Source organism: Malaclemys terrapin, chromosome 4, assembly GCF_027887155.1.
Source record: "Malaclemys terrapin pileata isolate rMalTer1 chromosome 4, rMalTer1.hap1, whole genome shotgun sequence".
NCBI classification, from domain to species: domain Eukaryota; kingdom Metazoa; phylum Chordata; order Testudines; family Emydidae; genus Malaclemys; species Malaclemys terrapin.
Genome location: NC_071508.1, coordinates 60,948,464 through 60,971,855, shown reverse-complemented (window position 1 = coordinate 60,971,855; position 23,392 = coordinate 60,948,464). Strand labels below are relative to the sequence as shown.

General features: G+C 42.2%; 1 protein-coding gene across 2 annotated transcripts in view; it reads left to right on the top strand.

Moving 5' to 3' along the window:
* KIAA1549L (KIAA1549 like) overlaps positions 1-22,728 on the top strand; it is a 211,277-nt gene extending 188,549 nt beyond the window's left edge. For both annotated transcript variants that reach the window (XM_054028136.1, XM_054028135.1), the window contains 4 exons: positions 4,241-4,338; positions 5,776-5,924; positions 14,127-14,278; positions 19,709-22,728. In XM_054028136.1, coding sequence (XP_053884111.1) covers positions 4,241-4,338; positions 5,776-5,924; positions 14,127-14,278; positions 19,709-19,990 — 681 coding nt within the window. In that variant the 3' untranslated portion in view covers positions 19,991-22,728. The remainder of the gene's footprint in view (positions 1-4,240; positions 4,339-5,775; positions 5,925-14,126; positions 14,279-19,708) is intronic.
* Positions 22,729-23,392: the final 664 nt, after the last annotated feature.

The following is a 23,392-nucleotide window of genomic DNA, read 5'->3' as shown; positions in this document are numbered from 1 at the left end:
TGGCTATGGGGCCAACATCTGTAGTTTGAGTTGGTGGTTTATTTTATTTTTGTTAAGACCCCTTCAAGCATTCATTTAAGGATACTAAGATTGTAGTTGCTACTTTAGAAATCCTGAGAGCTGACTGAACCACACTGAGCACTGTAGTCTGAAAAATGGCAATTATTTTCCTGGAGACCAGAACTGAAAACCACAGAATAACAGAGCCTTGTTAGTTAGGACTCTGGGCAAGCTACCATCTCTCTCCTCTTTAGTGCTCTGCAAAGAGGGAAGATAATGATAAAGGGGGCCTGATTCTGATGAGAGAAATAAGACTAATCGGGGGAAATGGTCCGGCTCTGACTAGCTGATATTCATCCAGCGTCTCAAAGATTCTAGACCCATGCTGCTTATTGAAGCAAATGTGGCTCAGTATCAGTTTTGTAAACTTTTACAACTATTAAAACTAAAATCAAGGAAACATATCCCCAAAACTAAGCTACCATTAATAATAATATTAAACTGAATATTAAACCAAAATCAAATCAAGGTCAAATCAACAAGTTAGTATCAATATTAGATTGAAATCAATGTAGTTAAATAGTTAGATTAATGCAATAATAAACCCTAAGAAGGAATATAAAGAGGTGGCTGTTCATATATACTAGTATATAAGATTCTAGGATTGTCACTCCGAAGCCTAAGATATCTGAGTCAGTGCAAAGTGATGAAAGCAGCTACAAGCATGGTTGAGACCTTCTCTTTGTTCAGAATATTGTCTCTATTTGTTCAGGTTGAAACATCACTGGGTTTTGTGGTCTGTTACCATCCAATTTAAGTTTCAGCTATTTTGACTTTATGAATTACTCCCATGCTATAATAAGGCGTCTATGTATACCATGCCAAGAACCCTAGATCATGATAATATCAGAGGTAACTCAGCCAATCACTGCCCTTACTCTGCAGCTTATCTGCATGCAACAGTTTCATTGGTTGTAAGAGGGAGACTGCATTACTTGACCCAACTTCCAAACCCATATGCCTAACTGCCACTCTCACAAATCAACACAAATATCCCAGCACAAATGCCCTTAGACACAAATCAACACAATCACCAGCACACGCAATAACCCCAAACTCATAAGCCCTCTCTGCAGCACATACCTCATTTGCCACCTTCACAAATCCACCCAGCTTTCCCAGCACAGCACACCTCAACCCACGTGCAGAATAACTCCAAACATCACTCTGAAGCCTAGAATGTTGGGTTCAGCGTGAAGTGAAAGAAACAGCTACAAGCATGGTCGAGAGCGCTTTCTTTGGAATATCACAGGTTATATCAGTACTGAGATGTGCAGTTTGTTACTGGCCAATTTTTTAGTTCTCAGCAATTTTTGGCCCTTTTCTTTAAAGCACATGGGCTCATGAACTGTAGCCATGCAACAACACAGGTTTTCAGCTACTAACTGGGTTATAACCCTCAACTCAAAAATGGCACCCAGCTCAATTAAATCGATAGCCTGGAGCTGATTAAATATTAATACTGAAATCAAATTATCTAATGTCTGAACCACGTCAGAGCCAATTACAAGCCTTCCTCTTTAGTGCCAGCTGTACTCTGCCTCCCCACTCATTCTTGCACGCTCCCCAGAGTCCCACCACAGCTGGGGACTCCCTGAATGACTGGTTTCCCCTCTTTGGGGCTTTGTGAGAGTCAAAGCAGTAACAGACTTCGCAAATAAATTTCTGAACCAGCTTTATTCCTAGACACAGCACAAGAGATATACATATCTATAGAAAAATAACAAAACCTGCATATAAATCCATGCCTCAGTTTCTTCATCCTGCCTGAGGGGCTTTGGATTTTAATATCCTTCCAGGGCAGTCAGGATTCCTCATTTCCACCTGCCCGGGTCTGTGTTCTTATTATGGTCTTCCCCCCCCCCCCCCCCCCCGCCATTTGGTGGAGAGAGGAGAGTCCTTTTATAAGGTTTCAGTACCCTTTGTCAGGTGACTCCTGTGGCTTCAAGTGCCTCATCAAGTGATTCATTGCTTGGTTAAGAACCCAACTGGGAGAACTGGTTCCTCTGGCCTGCAGTCAGTTCATTGTTCTAGGGTGTTTCCATTTAACCTGAATGGTCTTCCAGTCAACAACACTTGATTGCCTTCTAACACAGTGGTTCTTAAACTAGGGCCGCCGCTTGTTCAGCGAAAGTCCCTGGCGGGCCAGGCCGGTTTGTTTAACTGCCACGTCCGCAGGTTCGGCCGATCGTGGCTCCCACTGGCCGTGGTTCACCGCTCCAGGCCAATGGGAGCTGTAGGAAGGGCGGCCAGCACGTCCCTTGGCCCGCGCCGCTTCCTGCAGCACCCATTGGCCTGTAGCAGCAAACTGCGGCCAGTGGGAGCCACGATCGGCTGAACCTGTGGACGTTGCAGGTAAACAACCTGGCCCGGCCTGCCAGGGGCTTTCCCTCTACAAGCGGCAGCCCTAGTTTGAGAACCACTGCTTTAACACATACAGGAATCCCAGTTCAATATGGATGTTAAAGCAACAGTGAAGGCACCTTACTATTTCTGATCAAAATTTTGCTAGTGAACACCATGAGCTTTATAGTTCAATACAGATATAGACAAATCTGTCACAAGTGCAAGAGTCTGTCATCTTTGCAACTCATTTTTGGAATTGACATGATAAAGGAAAATAGATGCAATCAGTTAAGACACAAAAGTAAGATTAGGAAACAAAAACATATAATCAGGATTTCCCTGAATAAATTCCTGCTTGAACTAGCGTATCTCTTAGACAAACATCCAATCTTAATCTAAGAATTTCCAGTGATGGAGAATCCACCACAACCCTTTAAATTGTTCCAGTGGTTAACTATTCTCACTGTTAAAAAGTTCCACCTTATTTCCAGTCTGAATTAGTTTAGATTAAATACCAAAGTGAGTGCCATGGACATTTCTACTCAGAGACTTGAACAGTAGATTCGAAGGAGAATGCAAGACATACTAGTTTTTAATGTTATTATCTGCATCAGAAGTCAGTTTTTCACAAGGTATCTGTGATACCACATTTTTGCAGATATTTAAAACAGAAAATAATTGCGTGGAACGAAAAAGATTAAGTTTTTATTGATAATCACTGTAGGGTGCTGCTGGCTGAAGACATTTGGACTTCAGCCTCTGGTTTTACCACAATTCATAGGTTTGAGGACATTAGACAGTCTCCTAATACCTTGTCATGTTGTATCATTTTAGTTGTGGTTCAGTTGCATTAACTGTAATGCCACACATTGCTCTAAGATGTCTTCCATACCTAGACTTGTCTAGGAAAGTAAATCATGGAGTGTCTGAGAAGAGGTTCAATCTACTGCTAAGCAGAATTATATACAATCATTTGTATTTTCAAGCAGACTAGATGAAGTTCTGACTAATATTTGTAGGAACAGTATGGATAAAGGTGATATGCCATTCTTTGGACCATGAGTTGATGGCCAAATAGTAAGCATCGCACAGTCTCTAGATGTACTAGAGATGAAATCCAGCCTTGCTGGAGGCAGGATGCTAGATTTCATGACCCAACAGTCTGATCCTGGGTTTCTCTGAATTACCTTGCTTTGTGGATTTATTTGGGACTTTGATTGCTTTAGAGTGTTGTGGTCTAAGAACCTTAGTTTTCTTGCCTAGGAGAAAATGGGGGGTAGGGGGGAAGGGAGGAAACACCTGAAAGGCCAGAAAAAAGAAGTTGAAATATCAAGTAATTGCTTGCAGGCAGTTTCATTTCAATATAGGTTGCTTCGAGGATGCTTCCAGATATACTGACTTAAAAACACTTGACTTTCAGAGAGGCAAAATGTACTGTGATATCTCTCTCTCTGGGGGTTTTCAGGAAGAGATAAGTCTTCCAAAATTGTGAAGGATCTACCTCTCAGGTTGGGTTATGGTATCTGAGGTATTATTTTCTTATTTCTTCTTTTTGAATTACTCAGCTGTAGCTCTGTGATACCATCTGTGTGTATGCTTTCTGCATTATTCTGAAATCACTCAGCCTGTTGTAAAATCTGAAATAAAATACCTACTACTATAGGCAACACCAAAAGTTAACTTCCTAGCAGCCAGCGATTATAGAACTGTACATACAATTTTAAGGACTGTTGGAATGAACTTAAATATCTTCACTTTTTAGGTTCTCATGATGTTGTGTTTTAAAATATGGTTAATTGATATTCTAGAAAATATTAATTTTTCTCTTTCACAGGCGTATAGGTTTTCTCAGCTTCCTGAAATGGTAATGGGCTCTCCGCCGCCCCCGGTTCCTCCCAGAACAGGTCCTGTGGCTGTGGCATCTCTCAGGAGGTAATTCATTGTTATTTTGTTATAGCCAAGAACTGTAAATCTCTATTGCTCTAATGAGAATGACTCCATAACTATAACTTCTAGTGGCATTTAATAGCCATCTTCCTCATAATGAAGAGACATTAATGAAATTAAGAACTATCTGTTTTCATTTCCGGTGCTTAAATTTCAACATGGTGGAAGAAAATAAACAACAAAGGATCCCATATTCCACTATTAGCTAGTCAGTTGCCTAATAAATGTAACAAATCTATGCTCTGATATCTCTTAAGCCATGGTTTGACTCTACTTTAAAAAGACGTAATGGCATATATTGCATAAAGTATTAGAAATTTCACACTCACTTCCTCTCCGCTTTTTTTTTTCTAAGTCGTTCAGACCTATGGAATAGAAAATGATATGGATATATAATAAAATGGCTTTTGGAACTCTGGACTCAGTTGGGGATTGCTGACTGACTGTCGGATATTTCTTTCTCATGTTTCTCAGGCCTAATAAATGCATGTCTGTTTTCTTTACTTTTAATCTATACATTTTGCTTCACCATAGCAATATGGCATTTGTGTGTGTGTATATATATATATATATATATATATGGAGATATCCTATCTCCTAGAACTGGAAGGGACCCTGAAAGGTCATTGAGTCCAGCCCCCTGCCTTCACTAGCAGAACCAAGTACTGATTTTGCCCCAGATCCCTAAGTGGCCCCCGCAAGGATTGAACTCACAACCCTGGGTTTAGCAGGCCAATGCTCAAACCACTGAGCTATCCCCCCGCCAAAGCCATAGGGCACTTGCTCTTTTCAGGTAGATGAAGTCACTTGGCCTTCAGCCATATGCTGTATAACACCACCTGGGGCATACTCTGATCCTAAAGGACTGTATGCCTGCTGGCTGTTACTATGAAATTCCGTTAGAATGCCAAACACTAATGGAGCTCTTCTGATTGGCTGCCAATGATATAATGACCTCAGGTAATGCATAATTCTCATTGCTTGGCTTATTTTTGTCAGTTAAATTTCATGTTGGGAGACAATTGATGCATGGCATTTCTTAGGGACAAGAGTGCTCTACACATAGCTAAAATCACTCAGCCTTCTACTTTATAACACCACACCAGGTGGTAATTATCCAGCATTGTCTGTTGTATCTTATTATTGAAATACCGGGTAACTGTATTTTTTGTGTCCTGTGTCACTGGGATCTATTTTGGAGTGTTTTGTGAATGGGCTGTAGAATTGTAAAAAATACTATAGAAGATAGTGGCGAAGGACAAAGGAAGTTGCTTTCTATTGATGTTCATGCAACCAGGGATGCCACAGAAAAAGCAAATAGTTCCCTTCTGTTTTCTGCTTGCAACTCCTGCCACCCTTGTTGAGGATATTGCCTATCAGTCAGAATTACCAAAGGTTCTTGCTGGTTTTTTTAATGTGCAGGTCGACATCAGATATTGGCAGCAAGACAAGAATATCTGAATCCAGTGGGACAGAGCAGGCCCAACAGCATGATCCTGCATCCTTTGCCCCAGGTTCAAGAGCTCCAGTATCTGTGGGTCCATTGGATCAGTCAGCATTGAACTACTCAGGTGAAAACGAGTGTGGTACAAACAGAAATCACCTCCACAATCTGTGTTGTATACAGATGAGTGTATGGGATATTGCAAGCACAGATTGTTATTTATGGTTATGGAGAAGGATTTATTAAATGCTTTTCTTGGTGGCTTGAGGGTCAACATAGGGTACCCTTTCTTGCCCCACTTGTCACATGCATTATTACAGGTGTAATGTGATGGAAGTTATGCTTTTTTTTTTTTAACATACCAGGTTCTAGCCATTTCCATAGGCAGGACGCTGGAGTAAGTGAACCAAATGATCTATGTTCCAATATGGCAGATTTCTGGCTCCTGTACTGTATTCAGTGGTCCATCCTGCAACTAATTAGGTTGGGGCTAGGGAGACCCCCATGTGGTGACATCAAAATAACAGACTGTGTTTAATTGGACTGGAAACTAGAGAGTGAGAGGATTTTGTCAGCGACAGAAACTTTAGCAAAGAATTCCCTTTATATCCACTGCAATATCTGTATCATAAAAATAACTGCAGATTCCATTTCTCTTAAAAACTGGATCTGGACACCTCTAAACTTTGTCTGGATGTTATCTTTGTGACTCATCTTCCAAGTCAGATTGTAACTGTGATCTGATATCTTCTGACTGCTCTTGGGAATCGCTAAACAAGGCTCTGAATTATTGAAGCCCAAGTCAAATAATTGTATTTACCAGGAAACCAGTGGAATTTATGGAGTGGAGATTGTGTGGCTTGGTCAAGGGCCTGGGAGTTCATCAAGAGCAAGTATGGCCACACTACTTGTTGAGTCCTGATTTGTAGGAGGCAGTTGCCATGCAAAGCTTCTGAAACCTGCAGGAACTACAATCTGCCTGCTACTCTCCCAGCCTTGCATGATTGAATGCTGTCTCTGAACAAACAATAGCAGCAACCCAGGGTTAAAATAAGGGGAGAGCAGGGGGAAATGCAGCTCCTAGACCTCTCCTAAACACAGAGCTCCCCTGCCTCCCTGTCCAGTGCTGCTAAAAGTATAGCAAGAGCTGCCCTTCCTCCCTGGCTTGTGTGGTGAGAGCTCACTGTCCTGTTTCAAATCCCCAGCAGCAGCAAATATCAACTGCCCCTTCCCCCTATTCACTGGAATGAATTATGACTTTATGAAGTCAGATGAATTAACTTCTGACAATAGAGGCTAGAGCAGCTGGAGTCCTATTCAAGGGAGGTCGTGTGGTCCAGTAGAGAGGGCACAGGATTAGGAGACCAGGGTTCTGTTCCTAGATCCAGTACTAACCTGCTGGGTGATCTTGAATTAGTCACTTCCCCTCTCTGCTTCTGTTTCCCCTGCTACACTTTATTTGTCTCTTTTATTTAAATTGTGAACTCCTTGGGGAAGTGACTGTTTCTTATGATGTGTTTGTACAGTGCCCACTGCAACGGGGCTCCAATCTCAGCTGGGACCTATAGGTTTTATTATGATAACGTTTCCCCACATCCTCACAGAACTCTCATGTCAGAGTCTGCACCAGCTATTCCTGATTAACTTCACACGCAGCAGGACAGGAAGAAAAAGTGGCTTAAAATGTCTTTTTGTTTGTTTGTTTCTGTTTCCAAAGCCATTGTGGAAATACCAAAACTGTTAGTATCCTCTGCTACAGTGCAAGTCAGAGCCTGGATTAATTATTGTTTCACTGTGTGATGCACTAAGGGTACGTCTATACTTACCTCCGGTTTCGGCGGTAAGCAATCGATCTTCTGGGATCGATTTATTGTGTCTTGTCTAGACGCGATAAATCGATCCCGGAAGTGCTCGCCGTTGACGCTCCGCGAGAGGAGTACGCGGAGTCGACGGGGGAGCCTGCCTGCCACGTGTGGACCCGCGGTAAGTACCTTGTAGTTCGAACTAAGATACTTTGACTTCAGCTACGTTATTAACGTAGCTGAAGATGTGTATCTTAGTTCGAACTGGGGGGTTAGTGTGGACCAGCCCAAAAAGAGAAGATTCTTGAATGACTCAGTAATCAGTTAACCTTGCTGCATAATTTAGCCCTGTTCCATCATAAACTGGGGGGACCTTGCCACCTAATGTAGGTATAGAGTGCAGTAGAGTACAAGCAACCTTGTCTGTAGTGGTCAAAACAAACACGAGTCAATGGGAGCTTGAGTTTTTTGCCCTTTGACCCCAGAAAGGCGCTGCTTGCAAAACAAAACACGAAGTTTCTTATTGTTCCACTTGGAAAAAGAGGAAAAGAAAACAATGAATAAAAGGGTGAAATATGTTTGAGGAAGTCAGGCCCCAAAGAGAGACTTTCTTTCTCTCTCTTCTCCAGCACTCATTGCATTTATTTTACTCCCATGTTCTCACTAGTTTAATGCAATTCCTGTGGTCGACTCACTAGCTCTGCTCACTCCCCTCACATTGAGAGTTGCGTCTCTTTGCTGCCTCAGGCCCTTCAAGCAAAGTCTGAGAATTCCCCCCCCCGACTTAATATTGTAACATCAGTCAGTCAGCCAGCCTAGCTGTCTGTGTTTAATAAAACAAATCTAAACACTTTCTCCACTTGTGTAAAAAGAAGAACAGGAGTACTTGTGGCACCTTAGAGACTAACAAATTTATTAGAGCATAAGCTTTCGTGGACTACAGCCCACTTCTTCGGATGCATATAGAATGGACCATATATTGAGGAGATATATATACACACATACAGAGAGCATAAACAGGTGGGAGTTGTCTTACCAACTCTGAGAGGCCAATTAATTAAGAGAAAAAAAACTTTTGAAGTGATAATCAAGCTAGCCCAGTACAGACAGTTTGATAATAGGTGTGAGAGTACTTACAAGGGGAGATAGAGTCAATGTTTGTAATAGGACTGGGAATGGCTGAGCCATTACAAACATTGACTCTATCTCCCCTTGTAAGTACTCTCACACCTATTATCAAACTGTCTGTACTGGGCTAGCTTGATTATCACTTCAAAAGTTTTTTTTCTCTTAATTAATTGGCCTCTCAGAGTTGGTAAGACAACTCCCACCTGTTTATGCTCTCTGTATGTGTGTATATATATCTCCTCAATATATGGTCCATTCTATATGCATCCGAAGAAGTGGGCTGTAGTCCACGAAAGCTTATGCTCTAATAAATTTGTTAGTCTCTAAGGTGCCACAAGTACTCCTGTTCTTCTTTTTGCGGATACAGACTAACACGGCTGTTACTCTGAAATCTCCACTTGTGTGTTGACCTCACTAATCCCCCCCCCATCTACACACACATACTTACAGTCTACTACACCAGGAGTGAAGACATCATCAGAAGATAGACTTTAGTTAGGGTGGGGATTTCTCTGAATTTGGTACTATAAAAACTTCCAATCTTTGAAATAAAATACTTTAGTAGTTAATTTTGTTTGCTGCTTGCACTAAGCCTGAGTCTAGCTATGAGGATCTGAAATCAAGAGGTTTTGAATCACCAATCTTCAGGGTGGTAGTTTGTTGGTCTGTTCTCTGATAAATCACTAGCAACCCTTATTACATGCTGGTATGGGATAGTATGTTGATATTAACAAGCCTACTCACAAAAGAATGACTAACAAATAAATAGCTGTACTGTGCCCAACAGGAAGGGCTCCTCTGCACTTCACTTAAGTTCTTTTAGCCCGAGGCCTACCCTTAAAAGTTTTGCTGACATACACCTGTGAGCAATAGAGCTGATTTTTTTCCACCCCATTTGACATGGCTGTGCCTGCAAAAGCCCTAGTGTAGATGTAGTTATACCAATACAAAAGACCTTTTGGCAGTATAGCTAACTACATTCAGGGAACTGGTGTAAGCTATACCAAAAAAAAGCGGGGAGATCATTTACGGGTATAATTTGCATTTCCAATAGGGGATTTGCTGATCTGGAAAAACCAGCAAATCCAGTCTAGTGTAGGCCAGGCCCTGACCCAGCAAGACATTTAAACTACACTTAACTTTAATCACATGGATACTCCCATTGTGACTTTAGGCATGTGGATAGTTGCATTGACACTACCCAAGTGCATAGAGATAAGCATGTGCTTAAGTGTTTTGCTGGATCAAGGCCATAGGTAGCAACACAGAAACATCTCCATTGTAGGCTTTACAGTGCTTGGCCCTGAACAGGTGTCTAAGGTAGGGGAAGAGAAAGGTGCAAGGATCTGGGCACGACGACAGTCCTTGCACACACTGGAGCACATGGTTGACATTTTCAAGGTTGACTGAGATTTAACCACACAACTCTAATTGAGAGAGCTAAATCCCCTAGTTGGCTTCAGAAATCTGAACCCATGAGCCAAGAGCCTCCCAGAAGGAATAGGAAGAAGTGGTCCCATCCCCACTCCCCAACACACCAGGTTGCTTGCAGTCAGTGGGTAATGCAACAGCTTTGCTCCCTCTGTGTGTTTTGGGGCATAGTGCCTGACCGAGGCACAATAGTGCAGAGACCAAGGGGCCATATTGTTTTGACACTATTTAGCTGGCTAACATCTGCCTGGGAAAATGGCTTCCCATTGACAAAATATAACTATTAATGAAAAGCTACAAAAATTTGGCTTTCTAAATTCTAAAGACTGAGACTTTCGGTTTTGAAATTGACAGGCTTGTTAGACATCGCTCCTTTAATGTTTCTGAACAGTTTGTCTCGCAGCCTCCTCAGAAGTATTAGTTATCTGCATCATATTCACCATGTACTACTGAGTATAAAAATGTGGATACCCTAAACTGTAATGTGTTGCCTGTAACTTCTGTGGAACATATGGATCTAAAAGGAAGCACTGAGGCTCAATAATTTTAAAACATTTTGAAGTATACAATATCCCACTTTAGAGTGCCCCTTTTATATATTCTGCCTTCAGCAGGATATGTGTCCTGCAGTTTCAACTGAGTAACATTCTTCACTTCTTTTCCTGTACTCTGGAGATTTATTGCTGTGCCGTATTAAAAGGAAAATGACATGTTTTTTCCCCAGAGACGCTGCACTCCAGTAGAGGATAAAATGATCTGTGTATATTTGGTTTAAGTTAGTATGAAATGGGCTCCTTGGATGAAATATTAAGGTATTATAAGTACTTGGAACAGCTGAGAATGCTTGAGTTGTCCTAGCATTGTCTTTCAGTGTGAGAGTAGTCGACTTCAGAATGATTTAGGGACAAAGAGATTCTACTGATCTGATTAGATAAGCACCAGCTTTAAATATATCTATATATTGTCCCAGATCCTGATTCTGCCTGGAGCAGCACAAAGTTGCCATAATTCAGATGAAAATCCTGCCCATTAATTTAGAGTTACCATACGTCTGGATTTTCCCGGACATGTCCGGCTTTTTGGTCCTCAAATCCCCGTCCGGGAGGAATTTACAAAAAGCAGGACATGTCCAGGAAAATAGGGAGGCATGGTAAGGGGACCGCCTCCTCCCTGGGCTCCAACTTTCCGGGGCCAGACAGCGGCTGTTCGTTCTCCCCACCTGGGCAGCCGGACTTGGGAGCAGCTGCTGCTGCAGCTCCCACTGTCGCAGGGGGAAGCAGCCAAGCATGTGGCGCTCGGCGGCTGCGGCTCTGGCACCCAGGGCGTGAACCCCCTGAGCCCGGGCCTGCTGTGGGGACCCAGCTGGTGCAATCCTGCAGACAGCCCCGGAGTGGGGGCAGCAGGCCCCAGCCCCCCTGTCCCGCTCGGGTCCCGCAGGGGAACGAACGGGGCTGCCGATGCCTCCGCCCCGGGGCCGCCCATGGGATTGCACCAGCTGGGCAGCAGCCCAGACGCGACTGGCCAGGGGCTGGGCACAGCATGCGCGCTGCTGGGTCCCCGCAGCAGGTCTGGGCTCGGGGGGTTCGGGCCTGGGCGCCAGAGCCACAGCCGCCGAGCGCCACGTGCTTGGCCGCTTCCTTCCCCCGCGGCAGTGGGAGCTGCAGCAGCGGCTGCTCCCGAGTCCGGCTGCCCAGGTGGGGAGAAGGAACAGCCGCTGCCTGGCCCCACGGGCTGCCCCCCTACTCTCCCTCCAGGTACCGTGCCCGAGTCCTGCCTGCACTCGGGGCCAGGCCGGACTCACTCACCTCTGCCCCGCGCTCCCCTGCGTTTCCCGGGCCTCCCTCTGCCACCATTTTTCTTTTTTCTTTTTTCTTTTTTTTCCGCTCTGGTCACCCTGGGGGCGGAGTTGGGGCAGGGACTTTGGGAAAGGTGTGGGGCCGGGGCGGAGTTGGGGCGGGGCCAGGGGCAGGGAAGGGATGGAGTTGGGGCGGTGCCGGAGCCCTGTGGAGTGTCCTCTTTTTGCGGGATTGATATATGGTAATCCTAATTAATTTGAAACTACAGATTATATTGCAGTAAGAATTACAATAAGGTATCACACAGGAATATCATTGTACACTTAGTATGTATGTTTGTTTGCCTTGCCTTAATTAGATGGTAAGCTTTTGGGGCAGAAGACATGTTTTAGTGCACGATGGCCCCCGCCCCTTGTCTGTGCATGGTTGAGCAAGAAGCTTCTTCCCCAGCCATGCACATCATCTTACAATACCAGTCCCCGTGTGTTCTGGGATGCACAGAGGCACTCACCCCTCTTCCTCCCTCCACCCTGGCAACTCCTAGAGCAGGTACTCTGAAAAGGGAGTGGGGAAGAGGTGCGATAATGGTCCAACACTTCACTATTTGCTCCTGGAAATGGGCTGGCAAACTGCAGGTAGCATTCTGTGCCAGTCACAATGACTGGTATAAATTGCACACCACCTTGTTCAGGGAGCAGCACCAAGGTGACTGTACTTGCCTAAGACAGTATCCCCAATGCTATTCCTGCGGTGGTGCAGTTCCACACCGCCCTCTTCTCGGGGCTTGTGTCTAACTGCCACAATCTAGCCCTGTGACTATAAAGAGCAGGGTAAAGGTACAGCTCCCTATAAATCTTTCCTAACAATAATGGTCCTAGTGAGGGAAGTTAGCTGTAAAACATATCTTTCACCTCTTTATGAGCCCTGAATTGCATTCACAATCCTTCCGGCCTAGGGCTGCATGAAGCTCCACTCCAAGCTTAATTCCTCTCCTTAATTGGGTTGAAGAGTGGTGTTGAGTGCCCCCTAGGGCACTCCCCTAGAGGCTGTAGTGCACTGGCTGAGTCTTCCCATTTCTGAGCATACCAGCTCCGCAATACTCCAAGCATCTGTCAGCCCTGGCAGCATTCTTTACAAGTCTGTTTAAAAACAGAGGCTGAGGTGGGGCATCAGAAGAGATTGTAGGCCATCGGTGTGAACAACACTCTGGAAGACTGTTTTTTTTTATGCCAACAAAATAGGTGGGACTAGCTGCTGCCAGTTATTCTCTAAAAAAACAATACACTAGGTGAAGTGTATTTTCCTCTGGGAGATGTGCTAAGCACCATCTTGGCCTTGGCCAGTTTCTCTCCCATAGAAAGAACTCTACATCTGCTACCTTTGCCTGCTCCTCTCCAGCTTAGCAGGGCTCTTCTTCTTAAACCCCTCGCTGGAAGCCTGCTTCCAGCTCCAGGTGTCTTATTTTTAGCTGGTAATTTCCTGTCTTGTGTGGAGGCTTGTGTGCCCTGTTACACTAGTCTTTTGTAATGACTTTTAGCTTTAATAGAAATCAGTTATTTGAGAATGGGTCTGATCCTAAGGTGTCTTCTTTGGGCCTACAAAGGCAAAATATGTGTGTCAGTTGGGAGAAGGGGCAAAAGTAGTGAAAATCCAGCACAAAGAGACCTCTGCTCCCTCATGAATACTTAGTCCTGCCATGAGTGCAGGGGATTGGACTAGATGACCTTTCGAGGTCCCTTCCTGTTCTACAATTCTATGATTCTATGAATGTTGTAGATAGATATTGGAGGTAGGTCATGAGATAATGAATGTATTAGGGGCATGACCACCAACCCATGTAGAAAGGGAGAAGCTAGCCATATCCACTACGTATCCTTGAGCTCCCCTCCTTCTGAACCAACTATGGTGCATACTTCCTGAGACGACTTTACAAATACACCTCACTCCTGATCTGCAACATACAGTCCTTAGCTTCTCTAATATGCTCTGCCTTTTTAGAAAAGGGCTCTGTGCAGCTGATAGGAGCGATCATATTCTAGTTTGATGTTATCCACATTCTCACACAGACTCATTGTGGCTCCTCAGGCTGCTTCAGGTACACTTTGTAATGATCCTCTAGGTTTATAGCTAAGATTATCAACTATTAATCATCTCTGCCCTATTGCTTGATAGGAAACACAGTACCAGCAGTGTTTGCCATACCAGCAGCAAACCGACCTGGATTCACAGGCTATTTCATCCCAACACCACCCACAGCATACAGGAACCAAGCCTGGATGCCCTATGCTGGAGATAATGAATTACCAGGGCAATGGGCAGACTCGGTAAGTGTTCTTGTTTTTCTATATAATAATATGTTATATGGTTTACACATAGAGGGCATAAGTGGCACAACGTGACCGTAAAGAGGCTGGAAATTTGGACAGGAGAATTCTCCCTGTGTAAGGAGAATCTTCAGCAATGTAAAGCTAGTAGAGATGTCATAGGAATGGGAAAGAGGGAACAGGCTGGGGAAATGCCAGAGACAGGGTGGGAAGGGGAGCCTAGCTCCACTGCACCTGATCCCCCACTGGGAGCTCTAACTTCTGCTTGAATAGGGCAGCTGAGGGATTGGGAAGCCACAACTGGCTCCCTACAGCCACCATTCTCCACTGTGTCTGATTGTAGCTCAGAGGCAGTGGAGAACTGCGACTGTTAACTTTACATATAACATGCAAATAGCTAACTGTCTTACATCAAACTGTATTGGGATCAAATCAGCAAAAAGCCACCAGTCCATTTACGTGGAGTAACCTGCACCAACGGGCTTTTTACACGAGGTGTGTATTGCAAAGGTTCAAGGGAACCTTGGCTATGCCATACCCTTTCTTCCAGTCACAGGCACAGGAGCTGCTATGGTGGATCCTTACTCCCTTAGTATCCCCCCAGGCAAGGGGAATGGCACAAAACAGCCAGGGCATTGCCTGGGATTGAAGGCATTTATACTATCGAGAGACAGATGTGGTATAAGAATCTCACATTTTTAAAAAAGCTTCGTGGAAGAATTGTATTTTGGGGAGAGATTTGAAGAGGAGCAAGAGGTCAGCTCATGAAAAGATGGGAACGTTTCACTAGCGTGGGTGAGAGTGTGAAGATGAGACTGGGAGGAGGATACAAAAATGGAGCATGAGAGAAGTTTTAATTTCCCTTACTGGTAAAAAGTAGAATGTTTTTATAAAAAAGACTAAAAAAAGACTAGGCTTTCTGTTGCTCAGTTAAGCCCAGATGAGCCTGAGAGTAAGTAGCTGAAGGATACAGAACTGATAGTGTTCAGTAAAAGTAAAATACATTGTTTTATTATTAGCTGTTTGTACTGTAGGCTGTGGTCATTATAGGGTTAACTCATGCTCTAGATATGTGAGCAAAAATGTATTATAATATTTAGTGTGACAGTCCATAGTTTAAGTAGCTTTGTAGTACAGTACAAGACACAGCTATATTCCAAAGAAATACAAAGATCTTAAGGTGAACTTGAGTAGTTTTTCATATTTGAAACCATTTCTCACAATTAGACTTTGTTTTCCCACTTTCCTGTAAAGTGACCATTTAAAAATGGTAACTTCTTCCTCAACAAATCTGCTCCCTTTGTGGATTCAGTTTACTCCTGTTACTGCAGAACCAAGTCAGCTATAACAGAGAAGGGAGATGGATTCAGTTTCTTCTTGAATATCACTAGAATTGTTTAATTAATTGCCAGTGTAGGGCCAATAAGTTACCCCATGCAACTCTACTGGAAACAAAGAGGTATTGCTTAGGACCCCATTTGGCTTATCAGACCTTTATTAATGCTGCATGAGAAGGAAAGAACCCAGCTGGACTCTGATTCCAGCTTGAATTTGTAGCACGGACCATTCAAAAAAGCATCTTCTGAAAAGGAGTCCTTGGGATATGGTGCCCTGTGGTGTCATTTTTAGAGTCCCTTTTCAGAGGAGAATGTTAGTTGTTAAATTGTGGTAAACCTGGTTTGTAACCCTACTGGCTCTTTCAAATTCAGTAGGCCCCTTGGAACTATACCAATAAGTTTAGACTTCTACTTTGAAACACATAAGTATTTTAATTTAATTTTTACCTTTTTGCTCCATATGGTCCTACTTTCTGTCTATAGCCCAAGGAAGTGATGGCCAGATCGTATTTGCCAAGAAATGGGGACTGACGGCTCTGAAGAGGGTGAATGGAGCTGGAGGGACACTCCAGCCTGTATCCCTTCCTTTGGCAGGAGATACATTCTGGTAAGGCCAGAGAGGCCTGCAAGGGGATGGGAGGCGAAGGGTCACAGGACCGGTATTGGGGCAGCTGCTACATGCAGTAGTTCCTATCTTTGTATATGAGGAGGGCTCCCAAAATATCATTTTGGCAGGAGGGGGTATGAATCCCTCTCCTAGTGAAGAAGGCAGCAGATTTCCTTCAGCTACATTTACCCTTCAGAGCTTTTAGCCCCTACCTCCTGGTAAACAGGGGGCTGGCATCTCCTTATGAGCCCACAGCCAGGAAGTAGGGTTACTTACTAGGCAAGGGAAAGAAAAGAAAAAATGTGGAAAAATATCCCCCCCCACACTTTTTTTTTAAACCAAGATCCTGCCCCCAAATGCTTTATATCATGCCCAGGGATCTCCTGAATCTGAAAATTGTCACTATGGAATAGAATCACAATATTGCCAATTCAATATGTTAAAAAAATCATGAAATTAAAAAGAAAACATTTGGAGGTTTTTCTCTGTCTTCTGGTTTGTGAGCCTTTAGAATGCATTTGGGACTTGTTTTCATGCTTTCTTTCTGAAACCATGAGGACTAGAACCTTACTTTTTAAAAAATGAAAACAGATTCTCCACTAATCACATGCCTCCTGGAGCTGGGGCTTTAAAAAACACCAAATATTGGTGAAATTGTGAGAATTTACTTTAAGCTTCATTTACTTTAGTGCACTACTTTCTCAAAGAAAAGCAAAGATTTGAAGCTTTATATTTGGTGGAGGAAGGGAAAAGTATCTGGTGGGGCTATGATCATCTAAGCAAATCTTCAGTTGCTGCTGAATAAAAGCAGTAAAATAGTGACCTCTAGTGGTTTTTATATATTGTTCAGTATGAATGTTTGCTATGTGATCAGTCCAATTCTGTACTAAAAAGGGGTGCAGCCTCTCAGCTGTATTTGAATACCACTTGCATCTAGTACTCAGGCAAATACTATGCCTGGTGGATTTTATATCTTGTGCATCAAGTGGACAGAAATACCCTGAATCTTGCAGAGCATATGTAATATGAAGGGCCGGATTTTCAAAGATAGGTGCCTAAAGATGCAAATAGGTATCTGATGGGATTTTCAAAAGGCCCTAAGCAGTTAGGCGCCTAACTCCTATAGATTTCAGTAGGAGTTTGTCCCTCCTCCCCACATGTTTAGGTGCTTTTCAAAATCCCACTGGGCGCCTATTTGCAACTTTAGACACCTAATATCTCTTTGAAAATCCATCCCTTAGTGAGCAGATTTTCAGAAGTTCAGTGCCCAAGAGCTCCCATTTATCACCTAAATAAAACGGCCAAATTTCCAAAGGTGCTCAGCTATCAACGGTTTATCCAACAGCTCTGATTGTTCTCTGTGGAAGCTGCTGAGTGCTGAACACTGGAAAATCTGGCGACTTCATTTAGATGCCTAAATGGAAACTAAATTCATTTGAAAATCTGGCCCCATGTCGTTTTCTAATTAAAACTAAAAGAATTATCAGGCTATCTTTTCTATGTGTATGCATTTTAATGGCTTTTCTATTGATTTATGATGACTGTAGGATTCTGTGCAAATCACTTCAAGTCTGTAAATCAGTGAGATTTCTTTTCATTTTTTCTAATTGGATTTAAAATGGTTACTCTGTATCAGTAAACTCTTTCTCGGGTAAAATTACTTTGTCTAATTAAGAAAATGAACCACAACTTTAAATACAGTGGCTTAAAACATCCCTTAAAATTAAATGCTGTTGTTTCTTTACCAATTTGCTAGGCAGTTTGCAAAACAAATACAATTAGTTAGAAGCGGAGTTCTAAAACTTCCTCAAATTCAGTTTTTGATAAGAATTTAGAGCTTGCCATTGAGGATCAGAATGTTGCACTAGCAACATTTAGTATCCCGTAGGGATGAAGGGCCTGATTCCTCACTGATACTCTAATTTAAGCCATTGAAACTCCACTGAAATCAATGGAGTTAGGGCAAACTAAAACTGAAGTGTAACTGTGGCATATCTGGTCCAATGTGGGAATAAAATCTTCCAATTACCTTTATTTCTGATTGACACAATGGACCATATTCATCTTTGGTATAATTGCATTTGAGTTAAGAGTTCCACCGGGGTTGAATTTGGCCATAAAACCTGATGTTTCAGAGACGTCAAAGCTCCTTGTCCAATAAAGCACGTAGCCAGCTGTGCAATGATGGGGATAGAGCAGGGGTGGCCAACCTGTGGCTCCGGAGCTGCATGCGGCTCTTCAGAAGTTAATATGCGGCTCCTTGTATAGGCACCGACTCCGGGGCTGGAGCTACAGGCACCAACTTTCCAATGCGCTGGGGGGAGCTCGCTGCTCAACCCCCCTACTCCTCCCCAGGTCCTGTCACCACTCCGCCCCCTCCCTTGAGCCTGCAGTGCCCTTGCTCCTCCCCCTCCCCTCGAGCCTCCTGCACCCCACGAAACAGCTGATCGGGAGGTGCGGGGAGGGAGAGGTGCTGATTGGCAGGGCTGCTGGTGGGTGGGAGGCGCTGGGAGCAGGGTAGGGGAGCTGCTGATGTATTTCTGTGGCTCTTTGGCAATGTACATTGGTAAATTCTGGCTCCTTACCAGGCTCAGGTTGGCCACCCCTGGTATAGAGGATATATAGAGAAAGGACTTTCCTCCCAATTTTAGCAGACAGGTTGAACACTTTGTTTTTCCCTTTAGTAAATGGTGAGGCAGCTCCTTAGTGCTGAACTCAAACTCTCAGTCTTTAAGGTCAGAAGGGACCATCATGATCATCTAGTCTGACCTGCTGCACATTGCAGGCCACAAAACCTCACCCACCCACTCCTGTAATAGACCCATAACCTCTGGTTGAGTTACTGAAGTCCTCAAATTATGATTTAAAGACTTCAAGTTACAGAGAATCCACCATTTACACTAGTTTAAACCTGCAAGTGACCCAGATAGCCTGTCTCTAATGCTATGTCCACAGTCAGTTTTTATTGGGAGTGTTAAGACTCAGAACCTGGCTGCTTGCTTCATGTGGATTAGACAGTGGTGCTTCAAGCCAGCAAACTCCTTTCTTCTTCCCTTGGCTTTTTAAGTATAATTTATGCCTTAGATATTTTTTAGGATACTGTGATAAATCTACGTATTGAAATCAGCTATAGGAAAGCAAAGAATCATACAAAATAATAAAGGGACGCTCTTTCAACAAGGCATCTATCTGCCCTTGTAGTGGTGATCAGTTTAGCATATACACTGTTTTTTTGACTCTGCAAAGAGAATTTGTTCACACAATTTGGATAGTTGGGAACTTAACACTGATTGTTGCTTACAAACAGCACATACAAAAATGTACACAGTGAAGTGGCACTATGAGTATGAAGTCTGCTTTCTGTTAATGTGGCCCCAAGAGGCATATGTTCATTTGGATCCGACTGCATGGAGTTCTCTGAAGTTTTAGATTACGTAATAGGTGACCTAAAGGCCAGCTATTTTGTGTGATTGCTCTCTTCTATAGGTTCCACTCCCTGGTTACATAGAGGCTTATCCACGATCACGCTACCAACATAACTCTCCTTCAAGACTTCCCCGCCAGTACAGTCAGCCAGCAAACATGCATCCTAGTCTGGAGCAGGCTCCGTTGCCTTCTACTGCAGCTTCTCAGCATAGCCTCTCAGAAAATGACCCTTCTGACACACCTCTTACCAACATTTCTACAGCTGCTCTAGTGAAGGCAATAAGAGAGGAGGTTGCTAAACTGGCCAAGAAACAAACAGACATGTTTGAGTTCCAGGTCTAATACCTTTGTGCACAGTGTTTGTATCACATACCTTGTTGTAGCCAAGGAAGTAAGTCTTAATTTTCAGTTAAAAACTTGCTCCAACTTGTGCCAAAGTGATGGCATTTTTCTCCTGAAAGATTAACACTAGGTTATTGGGAAATGGAATGAAATAGAACAAGAGGACTTGAAGATACAGACTGTTTGTTTGCTGGATAAGGAGATGCTGCCAGGCAACTCTTTAATACTGATAAGTTCTATTTATGATATGCAATTGTTTGTCACTTAGCTCTTGTCCTATGAGCCCTTTGTCACTAGGATGCTATTAAACATATGTCTGTGTAATACTACAGTCTATTAAGAATCAGGGGCACAAAAGTAGAACTGTCTAAAATAACTTCTGCATGTCAATTTTATTTCTGTGATTAAAGAAGAAAATACAGTAGTACTGAGTAAACTAAAGGCCATAAATCTTCTATGGTAGAGATCATATTAATAGTTCATTACAAAATAATCAGGGCTGAATGCAGTAAAGCAATGTCAGTCCTTTCCTTCTAGAAACCACATTCAAACCACAAGAATTTGATGTGAATAAGTAATATAAACAATGTACCCTGTAAATAGTCCCAGCTCTCATCCTATTAAGATTACAAAGGCCAGAAAGAAGAGAAGACTGTGAAGAGAGTTAATTGTATTGGGGTAATTGGTGACTTCAGTGTTCACTAATGCCACTGTTGAGTTACAGAGAATGTGTTTGCAATATTAAGAGAGCCTGTGCTGCACGATGGGAAGGAAGATTAACAAAGGAGGTGGGTGCTAAAAGCTTTCAGAAACCCACAAATGAAAAATGGTTATTTGAGTTTTGTCCTACATTCAAGAGGTATTCATTCTGAATGCATTGTGAAGCTGGTAAATTTGAGAACCTTGAGCAAATCTATCCAGCCTGGAATAATGAATACACCTGCGTTGACAAGAAGACCTCTATTTAACATAGTGCTTTGTACTCTTTCTTGAACAATGACATCTAGTAAAGTGATGCCAGAGAATGCTACCTGAAGCTGTGATTGACTTTGATTACACTGGAGCAATGAATACACGAACTCTAGAATTCTCAGTCTCTGTAGGAAATTCTGAATGTAGAGGACCTGCTGATTACATTAAAGTGTAAATAAGTAAACAAGTATGTGGATTTAACAAAATATTATTGTTCTGTGAAAAAGAGGGATATTTGCTGAACCTACAATGACTGTAGACTGCTCAAGATAAAGGTTATACTGCACTGTTATATGAATCCGACCTCCACAAAAACCTAAACAGCTGAATTTGACAGTATTCATCTTTTGCAATCTCACACAAAATAGTTAGGAGATTATGCAAAATACTTCCAGTTCCTTCAGTAATAATTTAGCTTTGGGAACTGAAGTTGCTTATGGGATGCTGTGTTCTGGACATGTTTGGCTAGTGAAGTTAAAGGTAATGTTGTTCATCCTGTTAATTTATTCAGCTTCAGATGCATATGCTATTTTATCTGGTCATTCCATTTTCGTAATGAGTTTCTTTGGTCTTTACTGAGGTGAGAATGGGAGCTTGGTTTAGCTTTATGGCCATTTGAAAAAAAACTGACTGGACAGGAAAAAGAAAAGAAAAGATTGGAATGAGATGTTGAAATTGTTGAAGCACAAACTTTTAAAACAGAGCTATTTTTTCAAAAAATTAAAATTAAAAAAACTCATTCCAGATAGTGATGCATAGCTACCCTGGAAGAAACAGCTGTCTCTTGCTCTAAAGACCTTACCTATTCAAAGATTTTGGAATGCTAGTTGATCTTTAAACAAATGTGAAATTTCATTTTTGTTACTTAATTAGATATAAATGAAATGTATTTTTGTAATCTTTATGTAAATATATGCTGTATATTTATACACGTGACCAATCTATTATGGACAGAAAATTACCATAAGCCAATTGCAAAAAAAGGGAAAAATCTTGAGCAACTTATTGGTGAAAATTGATACCTGATGCCTAGAGTACACAAATAGGCAGTTGGATAACTTGAATGAACAAAGCACCAAAGAAACTCAGCCTTTCATATAAATATGAGTCTAATGAAGACAGACTGGTGTCTCAGTTCCCTATCAACCAACTAATACTAATCTCATGAGTGTAACACAATGCATCCAAATGTCTTTTTGTGTTAATTTCTGTCTCCCTGAAAATATTGTATTTGAAAGTGAAGTCTTATAGATACTGGGCCAAATTCCCATTGGCTTCAGTAGGAACTGCACTCTCATACACCAGGGCTGAATGTGTCTGTTAGGCCTTATCTACACCAAGTTTCACCAATGTAATTTTCATTTAAATTTTAGCTTAGCATCCTCCTAGAGAGACAAAACTATGATGGCAAAGTTAAATCAACTCCTCCCCCGACCCCCGCACCTGGGGAAGAAACTGTTAGATATCCAAAGTTAATTCTGTTTGGGATTGTATTGAAGATGTGCTATCTATTGAAAAATTCCCTGGTTTACTTAGAAAAACACTGTGGTGCACTTTATTCACAGATGCATTTTAATATCTTCATTTGTAATGGCTTTTTAACTTGTTTATAACATCATTTTGCAGTTTTTAAAAGAACTACAGAAAAAGGTTATATGAAGACAGTAAGGACATTCCTGGAAAGAGAAATCATGTTATAATTATGCTCTCTGAGCACAATACAATGACACAGTTAAAATAGAACAGGAGTACTTGTGGCACCTTAGAGACTAACAAATTTATTAGAGCATAAGCTTTCGTGGACTACAGCATCCGAAGAAGTGGGCTGTAGTCCACGAAAGCTTATGCTCTAATAAATTTGTTAGTCTCTAAGGTGCCACAAGTACTCCTGTTCTTTTTGCGGATACAGACTAACACGGCTGCTACTCTGAAACAGTTAAAATACAGTGTGCAAATAATTTATAATATAATAAACATTTTGTATGCCAGCAGTTTCAATATAGTTTTTCAACAGTGATTTAAAAGAAGGAAATAGACCGTACCTACCAATTAGAGTTGCAGTCTCATCAGAAGCCATTTTTATTGGAAAAGACCTAGCCTGAAAGTGACTTCTCAGATCTGCCCATGAATCTTTAACATTCTGTTAAATAGCATTTCCATGTTAACATTTTAGGATTTTGTTTTTAAGAAATGATGATATCCTGATCAATGTCTTGTCTTCAGATGTGTAAATCATTAGTAAAAAAGAAAAATCTCTTCAAATTGAAAAATAATGCTGAACTACATTTCAGTATGTGAGCTAAAACACTCAATAATCTAATATGTATTCTTTGTAATTACTGTAGAACAGTAACTTGAGGTGGATAAGGGGGAGTGATTTGTTAAATAGTCTTTTTTTTCCGAAGGAACCAATTTATCTGGGTTTTGTGA